A 23,473-nucleotide genomic window follows, 5' to 3' on the forward strand; every position below is an offset into this window, starting at 1 on the left:
GTCTTGCATTACAAAAAAAATCACAACGTCATTATATGCAGAGAAAAAGCAGTCAGTTATTTTTGACACGTTTAGTCCGATTGAGGGTTGCGGGTAAGCAGGAGCCTATCCCAGCAATTATTGGGTAAGAGGCAGCGCACATCCTGGACAGGTGGACAATCCATCACAAGTAGAAAAAACAGTGGTATTGATATTTTAAGATGAACGACATATTACATTTGGTGCACTGAAGTGTTATTAAACTGTCCCACATAGATAAAGCCTCAAATTCTACCAGATACGCATTAAATATTCACAAAAGTAAAAGCTATTCAGTATAGGTTTTTGTGTATCTTTTTCTTTTTCATTTGAAGTTTTTATGCAATTATAGTAGTAAATCTTTCATTATGGCTTTAACTGTTTTCACTGTGTGTTTCTTTTTAAATGGACATATTGCAGCCATTCCAACATTCAGAAAAAGATCAATCTATTAGAAAACAGGACGAACACTGATAGCTTTACTGTCCCTAATTTTGCTAGATGACAAGTATGATATAAATATTTGTAAATAGTTGGTTAAATGGCTTGTCAGAGTGAGGTGCCCCGAAATTATGATTAACACCAAACTATCTTAAATGGCCACCTGTTTAAAATGTAATAAACTTGAGGATTTTACCATCTGTTGTCTGATCAATCACCTTAAATAAGACAGAATAAGTAGAAACGGTCTCTGAGTGACGGGACACTGACTTGCACAGATGGTCATGTCTCAGTATTTGTGGGTATGTGTACTCAGTATTCAGCTTCCCCCTGACAACCAGGCTGACAGGGTGTCAGTGTCCACATGTGGCAACCCCCCCCCACCCTCCCCCCACCCACACACACACACACACACACACACACACACACACACACACACAAAAAAAAAACCCAACCTACTGGAGGAGGATTAGTTTCGAGACTTGTGGTGACTTTTCTAGCCAAGCAGGGTCTTATTTTTTATAACTGTGGTTATCTTAATCTTTCAGTCGTTTGTTAATTTCTTTGAGTTGCCTAAAGGTTGTTGGTGTTGCAATGGCAAGTTTTGTTTAAAAATGAATATTTGATGGTCTGTTTTTGGGAGCTTTTTGGTTTAAGTTAGTCATTTATAATAGCAGTTTTGTGGTGTATAAATTCAAAGAAACTTAGGCCTGATTTGATAAACTGAAAGTCGTTATATAAACCTAGTATGTGGGCTAGTTGGCATCATGACAGGGGAACCTTGTGTAAAACAAACGCTTGCTCTGTTCCCCACCTTATTTCAACTCCACCGACGAGGTAACTAACCAAAGACTCTTTTAGACTTGAAATGATTCAGTTTTATTCAGGTCAGTTTATTTTTATCAAGCCAATTTAGACGAGGCAAAACAAGTTTATTTGCACATTTCATGTAGAAAACAGCTGAAAGTGCTTTATCTAAAATATTAAAGCTTTACAGCAAGCTGCAAGAGAAGCATATGGGGAATTGAAATAAAGTAAAAATAATAAAATAGATTAAACAGAACAAGCTAAAATGGAAAGAAGCACAGTTGAATCAATAAGACACTTTAGGTCACTTTAGTGGAAAACAGTGAGGAAAGAGACAAAATGACAGGACTGAGACACAAACAGGAAGAAACTAGGACTGTTTTATCTTCAGTAGGGATGAGGTGAGTACTCATAAAATAACAGCAGTAATTTCAGGCTCATACATGAAAAGTAAAGAGTGCATAGAGGAGCTCAGTCCATGGAGGGACATCCCCAGTAGCCTAGAGTTATAGCAGCATAATTAAAGGGATAGCTCATGGTCACCTGAACCAGCTGTTACCAAAAGCTTTACTCAAAAAGAAAGTTTTAAACCTAATCTTTAAGATAGAGAGGGTGTCTGTGTCACAAACATCTAGTGAGGGCTGGCTCCACAGTGGATAGGCCTGATAGCTGAAAGCACTTCCCCGGTGCCCTGCTGGGTTTGTATCTCGCGCTTTATCAGTCCATTGTCTTGTCTGTCTGCTATGTGCCTGCTTTTCTTGTTTTTAAATAGATTAATAATGACATTTAACAACTTTTTCTCACAAAGACAAAGCCTCAACTCATTCTTTATCTACATTTAAACACAGCAATTATTTGGGTTTGAATAGTGTGTTAGTTGTTTGGATGAGATACTCAGAGTTATTGTTAATTATGCATTCGAAGCAGTTGGCTCTGAGCACATTGTTTAAAGGCAGCTTAAAGGATTGCCGCAATACACCTCAGCTGCCCTCCCCCTAGAGGGATGTGCTGTCGAATGTAGAGGATGTAAAGCAGTACAAACACTTCTTTCTTAAAGGTGCATGTCACTCGTAGTATTTTGTTCTGTTTTAACGAATCTTTTTATAACCATTTCAACACTATGTAGAAGATGGCTATTTATTGGGATGGACCAATTCACTGTTTAATCAATTGATCTAGATATAAAACCTGCCAGTTAAATTTTGTTTGGTAAATCTTTGAAAAAGATTTTTTCATAATAAATAAATTACAGAAACACAACTGTAAAGTGTGTTCGGAAAACATTTTAGGAGGATAGACCCCTTAAAGTTGTCCGGGTGGAAAACTGTAGAGAACAGATATAGCAGGAAGCTAGCAGCTAGCACTGCAGCGGCTGTTACAGATCGTGAGATTTCCTTATCTGGTTTGAAGACTAGCATTTGGAAACATTTTGTTTTTTATGGACATGAGAGGAGACAAGGCTGAGACGAGACTTATTCTATATGAAAGTGATTTAAAACCACAATATCTAATAATACTACAAACATGTGACAGCAGCTCTGTTCCAGCCGTGATCAAAGGGGGTTGTTGTTACTAACAATTGCTAACACATTTTTTTCTGAAGATTTCAGGGAAACAATTAAAGACAAAGGAAAAATATGTTTGATATGTGTTGGATTTAGTTATGGTGCCACATAAAGAAAAGACAATGGAGATAAATTAGTTTGGTCACTTATATTGGCACTGAATGGAGCATAAAGGTAGCCAGGGAGTGAGGAAAAAAAAAACCTCTATGTGCAAAAAAGATGTATGAAAATACTAATAATCATTTAATAATAGAATCGTTGCATCCTGAATCGAATCGAATCATGAGGTAGCTACCAAAGATTCTACCTTCAGCTTTTAGTCACCTTTTTTTTTCCTGTTAATGTCTCTTTTGAGATGAAAATACCATTTTTTTCTAGTTGGTAACAAAAATTTGTTTGTTTGTTTTTTTTTTAGGTATCCCAGTCAACATGTGTATTGTTCAGAGCAGAGCTTGTCTGGCTCAGGTCAGTCTGCCCAGGACAGAGACCCTGACAGCAACGAGCATGAGCAGGACTCCACACAAAACAAGGTACAGTGTTTTGCCATATGGCTTTACACCTTTATTTGCACCATTCTTTAACACAAACATTGTAATTACATAAGGGTTAGTCACAGTCACAGTAAGAATGTGGTATGGACATGTATCCTGGGTGATTTGATCAAAACTGGACAGCACAAAGTACATGTGTACACACCTGCCATTACAATCTGTCCTTACATGAATCCTAAGTGACCTCTTGTGATCAGATCTCCATTACTGTGTCTCCATGTAAATGAATCCAGTCAGTCACACCGTTCACTATCTGATCAGCAGCAACAGGACATCAGCAGATCTACTGATGTCTCTTTAAAATCCCAAATGCATTCAGTGACCTGAACTATCATGTCTCAGATTAGCCTGAGTCACATTTATTAAGAATAAATGTCAATAAATCTATTAAATCACCTATAATATAAAGCTACTTATTAATCTTTTTCACAAGAAAGGATTTAAAAAAAAAAAAGAAGTTGAATTGAATTGAATTTTTCTATTGACAAGCGTTGATTTAGTTCAAAAGATTAGCTAGCAGCTATGTATAATCTGTCACATATTCTCTCTTAAGTCTGGTTGGCATGGAAACATTTCTGATGCAGTCATGTCATTATATAGCCAGATTTATTAACATTTGTCTTATACATCACTTCGAAATATTGGAGTTGTCTTGTTGTATCTAAAGGATATGATGGTCAACTGTAATGCAAGGAAGTGCACAACCTTCTGCAACCTGTAAAGCATCTCAGGCTAGCTGTTATGAAAGGAGGTCTGAAGCTGTGCTCATACCTGCTTTATCTACTATCTCTGCAGGAATTTGTATGAAAGACATACGTTTACGTAAATAATTAATCTGATCAGGTTTGTTGCGGATGTTTGCGTGTTATCTTGTATGAGTCTGTAGAACACCGAGACTGTGTATGTTGAGGTTGGGTCATGTTCAGCCGTCCTCGAATGTATTTATATCGTCTCATTAAAGAAGGGGAAAAAAAAAAACAGCTTCCTGTGAAATAAGCTGAAATTGACAAAAGTATACATAAATAAAGATTTTATGGAAATAATTACATTATTTTCTCATTCTGGTTCACTAGGAATATTTTTTTAAGCAAACAAAAATGATAAAATATGTTACATCCCTCATAAACTAACATTTGGTTGAACAATCCTGTGATGTTTCCACTACAGTCAGGTGTTTTCTGTTCCTCTCAGTCAGACTTCTGCACCTGTTGACAGGTATTTTGTCCCAATGTTTATCAGAAAAGTGCTCTAATTTGTCCAGGACCAAGTTGTTTGTTTGCTTTGTTTTTTTCTTCAACTCAATAAATAAAAAAAACCATCATCTTATATCACTAAATAATCATTTAGCAAATTTTTAGTAATTGTTCCATATTTTAGTCTCCAGTTATTTGAGTGACTTGTAAATTCAGCCTTTTCTCTGATGAAAGGAGACGAGTACATTTGAGGACAGTTGTACATTTGTGCCCCACTAATCCCTAATAAGTTGTAGGTGGTGTAGAAGGAATAAAAGCAGCAATAGGATTAATTTAAATGTGAATTTAAGTGGAGGTACAAGTTGTTGACGTTGAAAGCATACATTATAAAAAAGTTGAGGATGCGTCATGGAAGTTGTAGGGTTTTCCATAATAATTGGAACTAAAAATAAAACCATCTGATCTTGAGGTTTTCAAAATTAAAATGAAATTTTATATTTACTCCGTCCACAACATTTTAGTGGGAAATCGAGGACATTGCACAACCTTCCATTTCTTCTCTTTGAATCCTTCCTTGGTGCATTTAGGAATGTGCTGAGGATCATTATTGTGTTGAGAAAGGCCTTCATGTTCTAACCTAACCAAAACTTTCAGACGAGTAGCCTTGCATAACCGTTAAGGACTCATTGATATGACACAGAAAGGAGATAAGTGAATGGAATCTTCCCAGTCTCTTGGGCGGTACATTCCCACCACACTGCATAATATCTGACATGAGAAATATCTCCAGAACAGCTGTTTTCCCCACAAAGCTCATAATTGTGCTTTTTGTTGTTGTTGTTGTTGTATACATTTACTCTGTGACATCAGTACATTAATAATTACCTATAGATTAAGGGTGATCAGTATATCACACAGTTATTTTACTCCAGTATCAGTATCTTAGTGAGTGGAAATATGACATAAGGCATATTGATGAATTGCTGTATTGCAATCAGAGGAAGTTCTTCTAATGTGCATATTCTACAACTCACTAGCATGCATGCATGTAGAAACCTTTGATAATATACCTGAGATTAACACCATTTATTGAAGTATTTGTTTACATAACACAAACGGCATCATGTTCACAGCAGTTGACAATGATTACATTTAGCTTAATATCCTAATTTTCTGCAGACCTACTAAAGATCCTGTGAGGAATGTTGAGGTTCATGTAGACTCAAATACTTTGCTTATTCTTGCTACAAAAAGTGTTCTTAATAACATAAAGGAGGGTAAAGTTTGCCGATCCACTAACAAACTGTGACCTCAACCACACTCGCAACTGACTGACTGACTCTGTGTGTGTGTGTGTGTGTGTGTGTGTGTGTGTGTGTGTGTGTGTGTGTGTGTATGTGTGTGTGTGTGTGTGTGTGTGTGTGTGTGTGTGTGTGTGTGTGTGTGTGTGTCTTTGTTGCAGAAACAGTTTGCATGTGATGACTAAGTAAATTATACCATAACACAGCTGGAAAAAGTGCTCAAAGCAAGTGTACACAAAGCACATAATTCATGCATGAGCTTTATAGTGTCAGCAAGTGGACAACTGGGATGATGTGCTTTTCTGTTAATGCAATTATTAATGATTTTTTTTTTTTTTTTTTGGGTGCCAATTCGATTTAAATTGCAATTCCTCAGTATTGGCAATTTTTTTGTTTGCTTTTTAAACAGTGGACCATGTGAAGAGATTTCATGATGACCAAGTTTAACAGCTATATCACGAGCCAGATTTCTCAAACTAAAAAAATCAACTGTGTGTCAGTTTTTAAGATTTATTCAGCAGCATTATATTTAAACTGAATATATCTGTTTGAACTTTTGTTGTTTCAAAAGTTTAAACTGCATATAAAAGTGCTGGTTTGAGTGTCTGTTGGCTTGCTGCTTTGGTACATTTGGCTTTTAGCTCTTACCTCAGGATGGCGTCTTGTTAGGTGGGCAGTAATGTTACTCTTGTTACCACAGACATATAAACATTTAAAATTGAAATTTAAGGGGAAAAAAAAGAATTGATCCAAAAAATTGATTTTTAAAAAGAGTAAAACAAACCAAAAAAAAAATCACAATTTGTATGTGAAATGATTTTTTTTTTCTCCCACCCTGAGCATGTGGTATTTGATTTTTTTGTTTGTTTGTTTTTTGTTAAATTTACATAAGAGCCCCTCTGACATACACTTTGCTATCACTGGTGTTTTCAGATCTAGTTGTGCAGCATACAGTTGGCTACGATGATCAGGAGGTTCACGACAAGCCATCATGGCACACTTGTGCACCAGTAAAGTATTGTAATGTCAAAAAGAGTTTTTATACAGCTTTTAAAAACAGCAGTGGATTTTGACTGTCTAACCTGCAGACGGAGATCCTTCCAGATTTTCGGAGCTAGAACTGAAAAGGATCAATCTCCTCCGGCTTTATATAGCATCTTAGGGACAGTTAAAAGAGACTTAAAACCAAGTAAAAAGAGTCTTAAAATTAGTCTTAAAATGAACGGGATGCCAGTGAAGAAGCACAAAAGAACCGAGATATGTGCTCTGTTGAAAAACTTGCAGCAGCATTCTGGACCATTTGTAAGCAAGACACCACATTTTGGTTGATTCCATTAAAAACTGAGTTACAATAATCCAGGTGCGAAGTAATAAAAGCACGGATCACTGCCTTTAGATGGCGTCTTGATAAAAGGAGCTTAATTTTTGACAGCCGCCTCGACTGAAAGAAGCAGGACTTCACCACAGTGTTGACGTGTGAGGCCAATTTTAGACAGGGGTCCATTTTCACATCTAGACTTGTGATGCTAGACCTTTCATGTGGTGCCAGACAGGACAGGTCCAAAGACCTTTGTCTTGAATGATTAATTATGTTCTGAAAATCATTTGAGAGTGTCATTTTTTTCACCTGGAGCATATCTGTTTCAGACCATTCTTAGACAGTCACGTCATCCCTGATGCCACCGTTTCCCACCCATGTGCAGTGTTTCCCTGACCATTACATTAGCAGGGCACCCCAACAACCCCCAACGGCAACCCCTGCCCTCCCAAGAAGTTCAAGTTAATTTTATCCTCTACTGGCTATATTGGGTGCGGCAATCCCTCCCCCCCACCACCAACCACCAAAAACCTGGGGAAGCACTGCATGTGATCATTTTTTATTTATTAATGAACATAAGGACAAAGGAAAGTATTTAATATAAGGTTAAAGCTCTCCAGAGGATTCAGCTTCACTGGCTGACAGTGATTCATAATGAACATTGACATTTAATATTTGGGGGTTCTGGAGGGTTGTTTTCTTCCTTGGTGGTTTTTCCTTCTTTATTATGGTCTTAGGTCTTATTGTATTAAAAGGCGTTTTAAAGGCTAGCGTTTTGAGGCTAAATATTTTCCTGTTCAGACATGTTGACAAAAAAAGCCAACAGCAGTATTTGTTTGGTGTTCCTTTGTTTTTCACAGATTTTTTTGCATCTAATAATCTTGATTTTATTATTGAAATTTTGTGGAAAATCTCCATGTTTCATGTCTGAAAATTTGATCAATACATTCAGACTCACATGAGAAGGGCAAATGCACTAAATAAAATAATGAAAATTCCAGTCAGAACCTATTTTTCTCCTAACTTTTAACATTAGAAGATCATATCAAACTTAACTTCTTGATGTTGTACCTCCTCACATTATAATCTATAAACACCGCCACACACTCATTGCATATTAAACACATCGGTTTGGCGCTCGAATGTGACGGCAAAATAAAAAAATACTTATCAGTCCAGGCGGGGTTAAAACTGCTCTTACAACTTCAAAACACAACAACACAGCTGGGGTTAATGTTGCTAGGCAACCAGGTGTGGTATTCATGTTCTGCACAACTGTAGGATTGTAGGCTACTTCATCAGAGTAGGAATGGCGGAAGGTTCTTGATTAATATCTTTATTCTTTTACATAAGCTGGGCCACATAGAAGATGGTTCTGGGCCACATGTGGCCCACGGGCCGCCATTTGAAGAGGCCTGGTCTAATAAGTCACTGAGGTCCTGGTGATGTAGGTTATAAAGGGGCTTTGCTGGGTTAGGGTTCAGTGTCTGCAAAACTGCAAAACAAATTCTTGACTCTGTCTTTACTAGAGCTTGGCAGCATTGGTGGTTGAATATTGTTGGAAAAGCTATTCTGTATACAGCTTTTTGGCCTGCAGTCGGCTAATGCTAGCTGATCTGAGCTAAATCAAATATGAGATATGCACAGTTCTTATGAATGGAAGCTCAGACTTCTGTATCTGTATATGTGCAACTCGCCAACAATATGAATGATAATTTGTGGAAGTAAGTGTTCGGTAAAATGACAACAGAAGAAAGGGATTCATTGTTGGAGGTTCAGCTACAAACGAGCCTTCCAGAGCAGTTCAGCAGGCCTGGCAGTCTGTCATCAGCCTCATAGCACAGCCTTTGTCCATCAACAAAAGGCTTTTTCACATCCAGATAACACTACACATGTGCATACGTGTCTGAAATTAATTTAAAAACTTATTACTTTTGCCCTACAAATATTTTCTGATGTACTATTTTTCAGCGGTATTTGATGTACAGGAACAGTTACTGTTTGTTATTCCTGTTCAGGACTCTGATGTGAAGTTGTTTGTTTTTACTAGGTGGTGGAAGAATGGCCGGCAGGCACATCATACGATATGGGATTAGAGAGGGAGAGAGCAGCACAAAAGAAGCTAGCAAGGATACAGCATAAACAGGTAAAAGAAATACATGTGACAGAGTCTCACTTCTTGACAGATGTAGCGTTAATTATTCCTATGTAAAAATCAAAGAGTGAACAGTTGGAAAGGAGGGCTATGAATTATGATTTCTTCCTATAAACACAACAATGGACATATAGTAAAAGGAAGGTGGGGAGGTATCCTTTCATGTGTGTGCATACTGGTGGCACTGGTGGAAAATAACTTGCATGTATTTTTGTGTTGTTTCTTACCAGACTGTGAATCTTTTGGAAGCTGTGGTGGAGGAGACAACGCCAGACCCAGAGCCCCAAACTGTACCTGTTGCTCCTGAGCCAGAACCCACCTCAGAGCCCCAGGCTGACTTGGACTTGCAGACTCATGCACAGGACCTTGACCAAGAAGTCCCATTCTCCCCATCTCCAGAAACTGTTCCAGCACAGGACCATGTGTCTACAGATGCTGCAGCCCCAGCGGAGACCTCTGGTGAAACCCAAGCTGCATATCCAAGCCAGGACTCACACCCAGCCACAACCCCAGATGAAGCTGAAAACATAGCTACCTCACAGAGTGCCGGCCCAACCCACACAGGGTGAGCTCAGATTCACTTCATCATTCCTGAGGCCTGGCTCTTTGGCTTTAAAAATTGGCTTTAACCACAGTAAAGTTGAAATAGGGACCTGAAAATGTAACATCGTAAGCACCAGGGGTGCCTCATTTAATGGTTAAAGCCAATTTCAGTTAAAGCCAGTCCAGGTTTAATATCGGTTGTTTGATGTTGATGATATGGTGCCAGAAATTGCACATTTTCTTTAATATTTTTGTTGGTTAACCTTTGTTCCCTTCAGTTGTATATTTTTTTTATTTCTTCATGATTTCACCACGATTTCACTGATCATGAAATGAAAGATGGCCTCAGAAGAGTTGATATCCTGGATCCAGCTTGTCATGGAACGGACTGACAGATTAGTCATGTGGGAACGTTGGTGCACAGCAGTGACTTTTATTTTTTCCCTAATGGATTTTTTTCATGAAGCTTCATTAACATCGAGGAGAGTCATCTATATGGACATGGACCTTTGACCAAGACCACTAAAGATATGATCCGGACTAAACCCGAGAGAAGAACGTCGTCCTTGTGGCACCATTTGCCTTCAGCATCGGGACATTTGTAGTCAAGGATGTTTACATCACCAGACCCACCAGCAAGCAACCTTTCTACCCCCTAACAGTCTTCCTTACTTTCTCTCTTGCTCTGTCTCCCCCACCCTTCCATCTCCTCCTCCTTTCTCCCACCCCATCCTCCTGTCTCTACCCTCCCCATTGTACGGAGGTGTGGTAAACGCCATGTCCTTTCTTTCCCTCAGTGCAGTGCGGGTTGCCAGTGCAGGAGATGAACTCCCAGTAGACAGCTTTGTCTTTGCTGAGCACTCTGATTCACAATGCAGGGTCATTCCCCCCCAACTGCCAATCTGTGATAGCTCCCCTTTTGGCTTCCCTGGCCTCAGGTGAGTTTCAAACCACCAAAAGCTAATAAAAGCAAAGAGACAGGTAATCAAGGTACTTCTCTGCTGTGCGCAACCGTCGACCGCTGGCCTTGCACTCCACTTACTTCTGCTTTTATTTATTGATTTAGTTATTTTAAATTTTCTTTTTTCCTTTTCATTTGTTTCGCCTGCTCCAACAAAGGACTGTCCAATGATGTGATCATTTTTATTTTTACTCTTTTGTATCACGTGTCCAGCATTACTGTGTTCTCATTTGTGTTCTTCTCTTTCTTTTTTCCCCCCTCATTCCTCCCCAATCCATTTCTTTCCCTCCCATGTTTACCTCATTGACCCCCGCATCTGTGACATAGTGTGATTGAGAGTGATTTAGAAAACCAAGCGAGCCACAGTACTGATCTGGAAGCAGAAGTTCAGTCAACTCCTGGACTGTTGGACCGGAAAAAACAGCAAGAACACGAGCTGGAAGATGGTCCATCCAGTTTGGAGCAGGATAGCAACACTTCCCAACACCCTGAGCGGAAGGTAGGCAGCTTTACCGTTTCCATAATCATGTTCTGTGTATCGGTAACGTTTATATTTGAGGGAGAAATGCTGAGAAGTGATTTTAGGAGCATTTTACAGACATTTCACAGCGACAGACATCATGTCTGAGGGACAGATAACTCATTTGGTCATAACACAAGTGGTCATAGTCTGTCTTTCCATCCATCCACCTTTACAACCTCTTTATCCTGTAATGGTGTTACTGTGGGGGATTGTACATTATCCCAGTTGACACTGGGCAAGCAGGAGGGTGTATTCTAAACTGGTTACTAGTCCATCACAGAGCTAATACACAGTAGCAATCTTGTACGTTTACCATCGCAGCTCCAGTACAGAAAATTTTGGAATCATTAATTAATCTAACACGTGCCTCTTTGGGCTGTTGAGGATATTAAAAAAAACCTCTGTTTATACTGAGAAATAATCTGAACTGAATACATAAAACTTTGAAACAGCTGCAGTTTAGAAAAAAAAATCTAACCCCATCAGGGCAATGATCAGTCGCCAAGAGAGGCTTGTGGGTCGGTTGGTCAGTCCATCTGTCAGCAAAATATCCTCATGGCGTCTGGCTAATTGGCTTACAGTTTAAGGAATATTTATTGAGCATGTGTTCTAGCAAAAGGCAGCTGGTTTCTCTTTGCTAATTCTGAATCAGTTTGATTTTTCTGTAAAAGTGCTTTTTTTTCCATGGCAGCTTGTTTGTTGTGTATTTGCATTATTTTGCTTATTTTAAGCTAAGATCTGATGACTAATCTGAATAGCTGGCAGTGATTATTGTTGCACGTCGAGTCGTTTACATAATAGTGTGTCTGAGTGGGTGGACTTTTAGGATCAGACACTCTTATTAGGTCCGATAGGGCACTTATGTAATCCATCAAAATATTATTCGCGGCTCACTGCATCCTCGTGCTTTAGTTCCTGAGGACTAGTTGGCTACCATGACCTGGGTACTGAAGACCCAGTTGTTTTAGCCAACACCGTGCTGCGGCTTGATTAGTGATGTCATAATGAGGCATTGATGCTACCTAATCGTATTAGTCATGTTCACTGCAGTGATCTAAGAAGTTTTTGTTTGCTTTGTGGACATGTGCAGTATTTTATGTGTTTCAGGGGGGGGAGACTACCACCGGCAGAGAACCTGACCCCTCTGTGCCCAGCAAAGAGGACATCCCCACTTTTGATGAGTGGAAAAAACAAGTCATGGAGGTGGAGAAGGAGAAAAGTAAGTAAATGCATTATTAAAATTTGTATTTAAATACACATACATTTTGTCTTGCATGTTAGTTTTATTCTCTTCCTGCTGCCTCTGACTTTCTTACTACTGAGGGGAGGGGGGGGGACATCGCATGTCTGTTACTTCCTGATATTCAATTTCTGTTCCTCTGTCTTCATCCATCTGTGTTCTCCCTCACTCTGCACACCATGGGCAGCAGTCAGCGGAGCGTGTGTGTGTGTGTGTTGCATAAGCTCTGCTCGTTCCTCTGAGGCAGGATTCTTTTCTTTTCAAGAGTCTGTAATGGGCCTAAATGCACCACTTCCTCTGTCCAGGTCAGACTCTCCACACAGCAACCACCGGCAGCCCCCATCCAGTGAAAAAGGTCCAGAAAAACTTCAAGAATAATTACGCCTCGGTTGAATGTGGTGCCAAGATTCTCTCTGCCAACAATGAGGCCAAGGTGAAACACCCATCACCCGTGTGACCAACTCACCAATGCACACACTCATAAGGAAACGGTTGTTGTTGTATGAGCAAGATGCATGACACTGCTACACAACAGAAGCATATTAAGCTGTATTTTCTGTATTTCTATGCATGCAAGTTTAAACTATAACAGGGATCATGGGGCTGGATTATGACTCAGATTTGTTCCTTTCTTTCAGAGCACCTCAGCTATTCTCATGGAGAATATGGATCTTTACATGCTTAATCCATGCAGCAACAAAATCTGGTACATTTAGACACACTGTTGACACAAAGTTTATGACACTCTTTGTTTGTATGCAAGCTTCACGTGAGTTTCTTTTTTTGTATCTCCAGGTTTGTCATAGAGCTCTGTGAGCCTATTCAAGTTAAACAGCTGGACATAGCTAACTTTGAGCTCTTCTCGTCCACACCTAAAGACTTTTTAGTTTCCATCAGTGACAGGTATGCTCTCTTTGATCATCAAATGTTTAAACAGTGCTATGTAAGATCATAAATGTTTCAAATAGTCCTGACATTGGCATATTCTCCCAAGATGTGAAGTGGACAAACACAAAGCCATGCACTAGGCTTTGTTGTAAAGTGCAGAGATCTTCTGTCAGGTTATCACCATTTCATGCACAAGTTGAACTATGAACTCAAAATCTAAAATTAACAACATGTATGTTTTTATACCTAGATATTTTGCACTGGTAAAAAAAAAAAATGCTTCCAACTTTATGGTTGCTAATTGCTTTTTCAGAGAGATGAGAATTTTTTTTTTTTTTTAAATACATATGTCTCATTTAATTCTTGAGACCATCACTGTTCAGGACACACACACAAGTCTTTTCACCGCAATTTAATCTTAACTCCAGCCCACAAGACCAAACAATTATCACCCCCCTTTTACATTCTCACCTCTAAGTTTAGCAGAGCCAGAGCTGCAACTGCATTTGTTTACGATATTCCCCTCAGGATTTATTACCGCCTGTCTTCTCAGTCCACAGCTCACAAATGAATTTAACCCTTCGTCATTGAACCGCAAACCTCCGGCCATAATGAGAGCAGTGTCATTTGCATCTGTACTGTGTGAACATGCCCCTCAGCATCGCTCTCGAATACTTACTTTCCCCCTGCTTTATTTGCAGATACCCCACCAATAAGTGGGTGAAGCTGGGTACTTTCCATGCACGTGATGAGCGGATAGTCCAGAGTTTTCCTCTGGATGAACAGCTTTATGCTAAATATGTGAAGGTACTCTGTTTCCCTATTGCCAGAGGAGTAAAAATACACACAAGGGTTAAAGGGGTGGACAGTGGATTAATTCATTCATAATTGTATAGTACAGTTCCTGTAAGTGTGTATACACACTGATACACTAATAAAAATCTGTTTAAGCATTTGTTATGACTTCATGTTAGCCACATCATCAGGGGTGTAACATCTCTGATGAACGGATAAAGAATGTTGACACAGTTTTCCTTGTAAGACTCAGCTTGGTACACAGTAGATTAGACAGTAAATTATTGATGTAAACTCACTTTAGGAGTTTTCAGCCCAAACCAAATGGCAAAATCCCTCTGAGTATCATCAGGGAGCTAAACCTTGATTCATTTATCTGCATAGGTGGAACTGATGTAAGATGTTGCATTATAATGAAGTAAATTATCTTTTTTTTTTTTTTTTTTTTTTTTTTTTTGCTGATCTTTAAAACTGCCCCTCAAAGCAAGTTACTTACTAATGGACATCCATTTTATCTTTCATTCCCAAGCAGGATGTCTCTGTAGTTGTACTTTATTCTCATTGCATTAAGCAATCTCTCATTTGGTCTTTTGATTTTGGTTTTGACAAATGTGTTTATAAGTTTACACACAAAACAGGAATATTGTTATGCATTATACACAAGCCAGGATGCCATGAATCTGTGCTTTTCTGCTCCGTCATCGTTCAAAACGCCAGCTTTCGCTGTTCCTCTCTGAAGTGTCTCAGTGTTGACATGCTAAACAGTTGATTAACTTCTGGATAGTTCTCTGTTTGATGAGTGTGTGTGTTCTGTGAAAGACTTTACTATGATTTCTGTACTCCATTCTGCAACAGTAGTTCGACTATCTAAAGCATGAGTGTAAAACTCCAGTCCGGCTGCCATCCTGCAGGTTTTGCTGTTTCCCTGCTCCAACACATCTGACTGAAATGAACGGATCATTGTGAAGAACTTGACAACAAGCTGTTGGATTGATTTGATGTTAAAAATGATGGGATGAAGCAGGAAAAACACAAACCGGCAGGATAACAGCTGGAAAGGATCTGAGTTTAACATCCTGATCTGAAGAGAAGAAATTGTGCAGAAAGCCACGTTGCTCTGCTGCCACACAGATCAAACTCATCTTTTTCAGATGTTTATCTGTCCTCAGCCTGTCTGTCTGTTCCATCTGTCTGTCTTGTTTGTGCATCTCTGGATCTGCTTTTTAGAAAAATCTCTTTAGTGCCTTGCCTGTGAAGTGTAAATCGACTTGTAGCTTGAATCGTTCTTAACTGATTTCTTTTTCTTGTTTTATTTCTCTCTTCTTCTGTCCCTCTCCTGTCTTCTGCTCACATCAGATGTTCATCAAGTACATAAAGGTTAGCACTCTTCACACACTTTCAGAGGTCAAGATGCACTTAAAGAAAAACACACACTCTTTGTATGGTGATATAAAGTTATGTGGGAGCAGACCTTACCGTCATGCATGTGAAATATATTACACAAATAGATCATGTACACAAGTTATCTTGTCAGAGATGTGTACTACAAATGAATTTTCTCATTATTGTTAAAACTGTAGGTGGTATTTTCTAAGTTTGTCCATTTTCCCTGCAGGTTGAACTCCTCTCTCACTTTGGATCCGAACATTTCTGTCCACTCAGTCTAATCAGGTATTACAGCATCTATAAATATTTGTATAAAATATGTATATATAGATGGAGAGATGGATAAAAAAATGGATATAGCACCTTAAAGTTTAAAAGATATATTGTAGCTCATAGCAACATTCTGGGATACACCAATAAACTTTTTAAAGGAAATTTCCTCCTTCAAACAAATCAAAAAGTACTTTTTTCCCCCCTTTATTTTTTTCTTTTGTACCTGTTTTATCCAGTAGAGTAATGGCAGGATTTTATGTCTTGAAAAGACATAATCTGTTCACTAGATCACTCTAGTTTTTTTTTTTTTTTGCTTTTGTCAGTTTGTTCACTGCATCCAGTTTTTCAGTCATTTTCTTGCTCAACAGATCTGCTGTTGAATACTCACAGCCATCCAATTGGTTGCATTTTATGTCAGAAATGCAACACAGAACACAGTTGCGACTCTTCTTGCCTTTTGAGACGAAGCATAATTGGTCTTTTTTTACAGAAATGCACATGTTTGTCTTTAAGGTTATTAGGGACAAATTCTGCTTTTGAAGGTTAAAGGGGCCATAAAGCCTTTGGCATTTATTACAAGACAATCAGCAAAGATTTCTGACTGATAAATCCACAGTAAATGCTTCCACTGAACCATGTGGAAAAAATTTAATTTAATTTGTTGACATTCCTGGAAAATGCAGCATCATTGTTATTTATTATAGAAATATGATCTGATCAGTGTGTTCTTTACTCTGCTGTTACTTAATCAGGAACAAATAACACCTCCACTGCTGCGTGTTTATTTCACCCTGTAGGTTTTTCTGCTACTGTGTTTGCTTGTGTAACATGTGATTTGTGTGTGTCATATGTAGGGTGTTTGGTACCAGCATGGTGGAGGAGTATGAAGAGATCGCAGAGTCCCAGTACCCCTCAGAAAGACTGGAGTACCTGGACGAAGACTATGGTAAGATGCTAATATGCTATAAAAGTTTATTTTCATCTCTATGCAACATGTATCATTTTTTTTTATTTACTGGCAGAAGAAAAACACATCTGCTAAGGTATTAATATCTGAACTCAGTTTCTGTTAAAAAAAAAAAAAAAAAAAGTAATGAAATAACCAAGTGCTTAGTGCAAAGAGTCCAGTTACCCCGCTGCACTGCAAATAAAGACATATACTGCACATTTAGAAGGTCCCTTTTTTTTTTTAGTAGGAGAATGTGATCAAATTTTAATGTGTAAACATTAAATACGTTTTTTGGTTTTGTTATTCTTTATTTTTACAAGTTATAACTTGTTATACATTTCTTTTCAGATTATCCTCCAGGCTACCAGCCATCTGAGGACAAAGCCTCCAAAAACCTGCTTGGCTCTGCAACTAGTGCGTACACAAACAGATACACACCTTTATGCTTCTAACAATATATGCTGCCACTCTCTAAAACACTAAATAACAACAAATATGTGGGGAAATACTGTGTGAAAAAAAAGAAAAAAAAAGATGACATTCACAAGGAAGTTTGCAAGGAGATAAAGACGATTTTCCCCAACATGTTGAGAGGCTGGAGTTATAACTGTGACATTGGATGCTGTGTGAGTTTACACACTTTAGGATACTTTAAACTGGCATTGATTCCATATTAAACCAAAAAAACAAAGATTTTTATTTGTTTTTATATCTTTTATATAAATGTGTCTTATTCCTGCCCACATTTTACAAGTACATGGAACTCTGAAAACTTATTCCAGTGGTGGAAGAGTTGGATGTTTCATTGTTATTTCAACCAGCTTGCTGTCTCACACACACACACACACACACACACACACACACACACATAGTTGCGGCTTTTATGGGTTGCATAAATTTTTTGCAAGGTTTTATTTTTTTTTCCCTTGTCTTAAACCACACACACAAATGCAAATATACACTGGTGCCTTTCTGTCTCCTGAAATAGCAGAGGCTTGACTGATGCACCCCCAGGCAAACTGCAGAAACTCATCTGAGAGCTCTCACCGTGAAACCACGAAAACGTCAGAGGGTCACATTGTTTTTTTTGGGTAGAGCAGGCACACAGGGAGGTGAACAAGGTGGGAAATGCTGGCAGAAAACAGACGGAAAGGAAAGCAAAGATTGTTGGGGGGGGGGGGGGGGGGCGAGCAAAAAGGGGAAAAACAATCGGCAAACCTGTGGTTTCTTTGATATTTGTTTGGTTTCAGGCTGCTGCCTGTTAGGAACTGCATCCCTGCAAAGTAAATTCACTGAGTGTGTGTGTGTGTGTGTATGTTTCTTTCCTTCCAGATGCAATTCTTAACATGGTAAACAACATTGCTGCTAACGTGCTCGGTGGCAAGCCAGAACTGGAGGGTGGAGCAGAACTGGGAGGTACTCGGACACTGTTTACTCTTTCAAAAGTCAATATTGTCTCCTGAAACCTGTCTTACAATTAAGTTTGATTCACTTAACCTTTTCAGCCGTGTCTCCTTGGTCAGCATGTTTTATATAATATAATTTAGCGTATTTTGTAACATGTTAAAACCCACATCGATGCATAATCCATTATCGTCGTCTGAGTTTTCTATCTTGTTAGGCACTTAAATCGATCGGCATCTGGCTTTTTCACTGTTCTTAAATAGTTTCATCAGGACATACATTAGTAGTAAATTTGTTTGAAACAAGCAGCAGTTGTCTAACAATTGAATTTTTCACTTTTTCTTTAAGAATATACGTTTTTAAATTACTTACTTAGTGAACTACAGTCAGAGGGAAAACTCAACCATCCAGACTTACTAACTAAATAATTCTTTGTACTTTCTATCTTAAAACATCAACTATAAACGAATTGTCTGGAAAATGGTGGAAACTGCAAGCTGTTAGAGTACTGCTTTGTCTTACAGTAACAAGTTTAATTTTAGTCATATAAATATGATGTTATTGACTCAGCCACCCCCCTCCCCCCTTCTGTTTTCTTTTACAAGAAAGTGAAGGCTCTGTAATGAATCCTTTACTGCTGTGACTGAGCAGCTGCATGTTATATTACAGCAGTATGAAGTATAAATGCTTCATTTATTCAGTGTCAATTATTTCCTGATCAGCGTCAATTTAAACTCATCAAATTATTGTTTAATGAGTCCCTGAATTGGCGAAGGTGTCATGCTGTGTTTGGCCATTAGAGCATGAGTGATTTGGTTTCATCTAATTAATAGAGAATGATAAATTGTACGTTTTCTTTTCGTGCATGAGAGAAACAGATCCCGACTGTAACACGAACAATAATCTAACAGATTTTTCAGATTCTTTTGCAGCTATTATTCATAAACACAGAATTTAAATCGAAGACTAATACAACTTCTCTCTTTTCCTGCACTTTTTTCTCATACATCATGTGTGCTGCTGCTTTATTTTCCTCCCTTTCTTTGGCAACTGGTCGGTCCGTCCACATACTGTTTAGATTAACTGCACTGAAAACTGGGCCACTTTAAGTCCCTCTTTAAAGTGTGAGCACATGCACAACCTAAACGTTCATGTGTTAGGAGAACCAGATGTGTATTCTGCTGCCGGCAGGAGGTCTCCCGCAACGTTTCAGCAGAACTTTGGCAGTCTGTGTTTTAGTTCTTGGGAGAGAGTTGATGCGTAGTAGGACAGATGTGGGGGGGGGGCTATGATGCCAAGCTTGATCGTAGTTCTGTTTGCCACATGGAGAAGAGCTCTTACTTCATTTTTTAAAAGGCAGAAAAGTTTCATTACTTGTCAGCTTTTTAGTTTCTCTCACTGTAATCCATTTCCAGGACAGATTTAGGAATTAACGCTTTAGAAAAGCAACAAAACGACAGTAGAGTTCACATATTAAGCTACTAGATGAGCGAGCGAATCCACAAAATGTCTTTCTCACTTCAGGCACTCCAGTTACACTTCTGATTCCAATTTACACCCACAGAGTCAGAGACAGGCTGCAGGAGAGAGATCAGTTCTAACTGGTCCAAACTGGTTCACAGTATTCCTTCTTTTCCCAAAAATGGGCGTTCTAGCCACAGTGCTGTCTTTACCTCCTACAGCTGCACAGGGACGGGAGGGGCTTTTCTCTGCCGAGTTATGCAGCTCAGCCTGCCTCACTGTTCAGGTGTTGTGTGTGCTTTGTGCTCATCGCTGTGATATTGTTTAAATTCCAGCTAATGCAACGAAAGAAAAAAGTGAAACCAAGAGGAGCACAGACGTTGCAGCAAAACCAGTTGAAGCCACTCATAAACTGTAAGAAGAAACAACAGTAAATCATCTTTAATATGTTTTAAGTTTAAATTTAAAAAAAAAAAAGAAAACTGAGTCTGTGTGTCTGAATTTTTCTTGTCTTCAGAGTGGAGCCAACAAAACCAGAACAACCTCTAGCAGAGCAAGCCTCGAATGTCTCCAGCGACTCTACGACATCCACCCCCTCATCATCCCAGTCCCATGAGGACAGACAGATTGTAACTCTGGTGGAAGAAGAGGAAGATGAAGACGAGCCCAAGCAGTCGACTGTCACTCTGTTGGAGGAGGAGGGGGAGGAAGAAGAGGAGAAGAGTGAGGAAAAAACAAGGAGGGAGGCGGACAGGAACCAATGGGAGAACCAGACGTACTGTCCTTTCTCCTCCTTCTCCTCGCTGTCTCTGTCCTGCATGGCCACGCTGCCGGAGCTGCTCCACCGCTGGTGCTCTTCCAGGCTGTCCAAGGAGAGACTGCGCAGCTTCAAGAAGAAACAGCTCAGCACTCAAACACACACTCGCTCTGATGAGAACACCTCTGTCCTCACACACACCCCTCCACCGACCCCAGTTCCCGTCCCGACATCTTCCCAGCAGTCTCCTCCTCCGGTGGAGAAAGCTACAGAAGCCGAAGTCGTGGTGAAAGGCCATGGTGAGGGGAAGCCTCCAGTGGAGGTGCTCGCCACCGACAGACATCTCAACACTCACACACCTGACACACACACTCCAGAGCTCAATATCATCCTTGAGCCTAGCAGAACCTCTACAATCCCCCCTCACAGTTTCTCAGACATCCACAGCTCTCTGATGAGGCCCACCCCCACCCACGATGAGAAGCTCTTACCTCCCGTTAAAGATGGCGCCCTGGACCCTGTACCCACTCCCCCCCTTCAAACTGCTGCTGTCCAGGAGACGCAGCCGGCCAGCAGTGCCAGCCCTGCTCTCTCTGTCATTTCTACCCCACAACCTTTCTCCTCTGATACGATGTCTTCAGGCGTGCTGGTTCCTTCTGTCAAGGAGCAACCTGTTCAGTCTCCTCCCACTGCATCAAGGCCCGAGGCCCTCATACCCCCTCCCACCGAGCTGCCAGCAGCTTCCCCATCAGCTGACACATATGCAGACACAGACACGGCTGGAGATACCCAGAGACAAAACGTTCAGGTTCCTCAGATCCATGGGGAGCAGGGGGAGACCCCCTCACAAACAGAAGAGGCCCGTCGGATGGAAGACACAGTGGAGGAGGACCTGCTGAGCAGCAATGGGAATGGCAACATCCAACGGGCAGCTACAGACTTCTATGCGGAGCTGCAGAACGGAGATTATAGCGGTGGAGCTGCAAATGGGAACGGCGGGCTGTCCAACGGAGGAGCCATTCACGGGTCCAGTCAGAAGGAGAGCGTGTTCATGAGGCTGAACAACCGGATCAAAGCTCTGGAGATGAACATGAGCCTGTCCAGCCGATATCTGGAAGAGCTCAGCCAGAGGTGCAGACCGAAAAAAATAACAGAACTTATTTGCTTTAAACACTCTCCATGTGGGGGAGATTATTTAATGTTCCTGTCTTCTTCAGGTACCGTAAACAGATGGAGGAGATGCAGCGAGCGTTTAATAAGACCATCATCAAACTACAGAACACCTCCCGGATAGCTGAGGAGCAGGTCACACCACACTGCCTTGAACAACAGGAAGCATCCAGAGCTGAATGACGGCTGATCTGCTGCTTTTTCTGTTTTCTTACAGGACCAGAAGCAGACCGATTCCATCCAGGTCCTACAGAGCCAGCTGGAGAACGTCACCAAACTGATGCTCAATCTCACAGCTACAGTGAGCCAGCTGCAGAGAGAGGTAACATGCCTGCTTGCATTTGCTGCTGCTTTATAATAAATAATAAATAATTGTATTAATAAATTATATCTGAGAATTTGTTCCATCTAAGTTGTCTTTTCAACGCTCTCATGTTGGCTGTTTCTTACACACTTAAAATCCAGATTATTTGTATGGATTGGATTTGTTTGGATTAATTGTTAATTTAAAGACTATAACATGTTTCAGCTGTAAGTGAAACACAGTGTTGTGTTGTTTAGAGTGTGCACATACATTTGTGAAATCCATTGAAATAAATTTTACTTCTGATTGTAATGTTGACACACCATTCAGTGCAGCTAATGTCTCAGTGTTATGGTTGGATCACATATCAGCAGAAAATAACTTCCAGATTTACAGAACCATAAAAAAAAAACAAAACATCAGAATAATTATTATAGCGACACAATAACTATAAAAACTAGTTATAGATGTTCCTATTCAGCTGGATGATGATGAAGGTTTACACCTGGACATTTTAACAATATTTCTTGCAAATTAAATAGTCAGAAACAATTTGAAGCATTTTGATGTGGAATAACAATATTTTTAAAAAGCATGAAACTGTGGTGCTGAAAAAAAGAAGGAAACACATTTCAAACGTTTAAGACTTTTACTTCTGCTGCTCCTTTCGTTGAAGTTTAACTTGAATATATATATATATATACACACACACACACACACACACACACACACACACACACACACACATATATATATATATATATATATATATATATATATATATATACACACACACACACACACACACACACACACACACACACACACACACACACACACACACACACACACACACACTCCGGCTTCCTCCCACCGTCCAAAGACATGCATGTTAGGTTAATTGGTTACTCGAGGAGTGAGTGTGAGCGTGAGTGGTTGTTCGTCTCTCTGTGGCCCTGCGATGGACTGGCGAGCTGTCCAGGGTGTACCCTGCCTTTCGCCCAAAGCCAGCTGGGATAGGCTGCAGCTTCCCCGCGACCCAGAATTGGATTAAGCGGTTCAGAAAATGCATGAATGAATAAACTGATGTTGACACATAGTACCACATAGTCAGCGTTGCTTCATATAGGACGTGTTTCAGTGAAGGCAACATAATAAAAACACAAGAATAGTTCTATATGTTATATTGTTCATGTTTGGGGAACTTATTGAAACTTAATCATTCCTGATACAAGAAGAAGGACAGAAATGTTTATTTTCCAACCAAACTAACAAATTAGAGTTTCAGTATTGTCTTTTTTTATTTTCAGGAGAAAACTTCACACACTAACTGATTTATTTTTAGATCCGTCCCACTAGCTGTTGACTTGGATCAAAGATAAAAAAAAGACTTTTATTTGTAGTTTTTGGATACTTTGACAGTGCTCAGAGATGTGGTGTTTGGACAGATAAATGTAGACGAGAAGACGC

General features: G+C 39.7%; 1 protein-coding gene across 3 annotated transcripts in view; it reads left to right on the top strand.

Moving 5' to 3' along the window:
• suco (SUN domain containing ossification factor) overlaps positions 1 to 23,473 on the top strand; it is a 42,648-nt gene that overhangs the window by 13,685 nt on the left and 5,490 nt on the right. For 2 of the 3 annotated variants that reach the window (XM_079244991.1, XM_079244992.1), the window contains exons 2-19: positions 3,247 to 3,361; positions 9,245 to 9,340; positions 9,580 to 9,914; positions 11,181 to 11,352; positions 12,484 to 12,595; positions 12,922 to 13,049; positions 13,255 to 13,322; positions 13,412 to 13,519; positions 14,206 to 14,311; positions 15,656 to 15,676; positions 15,915 to 15,970; positions 16,813 to 16,904; positions 17,256 to 17,321; positions 18,240 to 18,323; positions 20,108 to 20,186; positions 20,290 to 21,660; positions 21,747 to 21,834; positions 21,917 to 22,021. In XM_079244991.1, the coding sequence (XP_079101117.1) occupies positions 3,247 to 3,361; positions 9,245 to 9,340; positions 9,580 to 9,914; positions 11,181 to 11,352; positions 12,484 to 12,595; positions 12,922 to 13,049; positions 13,255 to 13,322; positions 13,412 to 13,519; positions 14,206 to 14,311; positions 15,656 to 15,676; positions 15,915 to 15,970; positions 16,813 to 16,904; positions 17,256 to 17,321; positions 18,240 to 18,323; positions 20,108 to 20,186; positions 20,290 to 21,660; positions 21,747 to 21,834; positions 21,917 to 22,021 (3,202 nt within the window). Of the gene's footprint in view, positions 1 to 3,246; positions 3,362 to 9,244; positions 9,341 to 9,579; positions 9,915 to 9,945; positions 10,831 to 11,180; positions 11,353 to 12,483; positions 12,596 to 12,921; positions 13,050 to 13,254; positions 13,323 to 13,411; positions 13,520 to 14,205; positions 14,312 to 15,655; positions 15,677 to 15,914; positions 15,971 to 16,812; positions 16,905 to 17,255; positions 17,322 to 18,239; positions 18,324 to 20,107; positions 20,187 to 20,289; positions 21,661 to 21,746; positions 21,835 to 21,916; positions 22,022 to 23,473 lie in introns of those variants that run through there. The other variant, XM_079244993.1, reaches the window with a different exon arrangement.

The sequence above is a fragment of the Telmatherina bonti genome, assembly GCF_933228915.1.
Source record: "Telmatherina bonti genome assembly, chromosome: 8".
NCBI lineage: Eukaryota > Metazoa > Chordata > Actinopteri > Atheriniformes > Telmatherinidae > Telmatherina > Telmatherina bonti.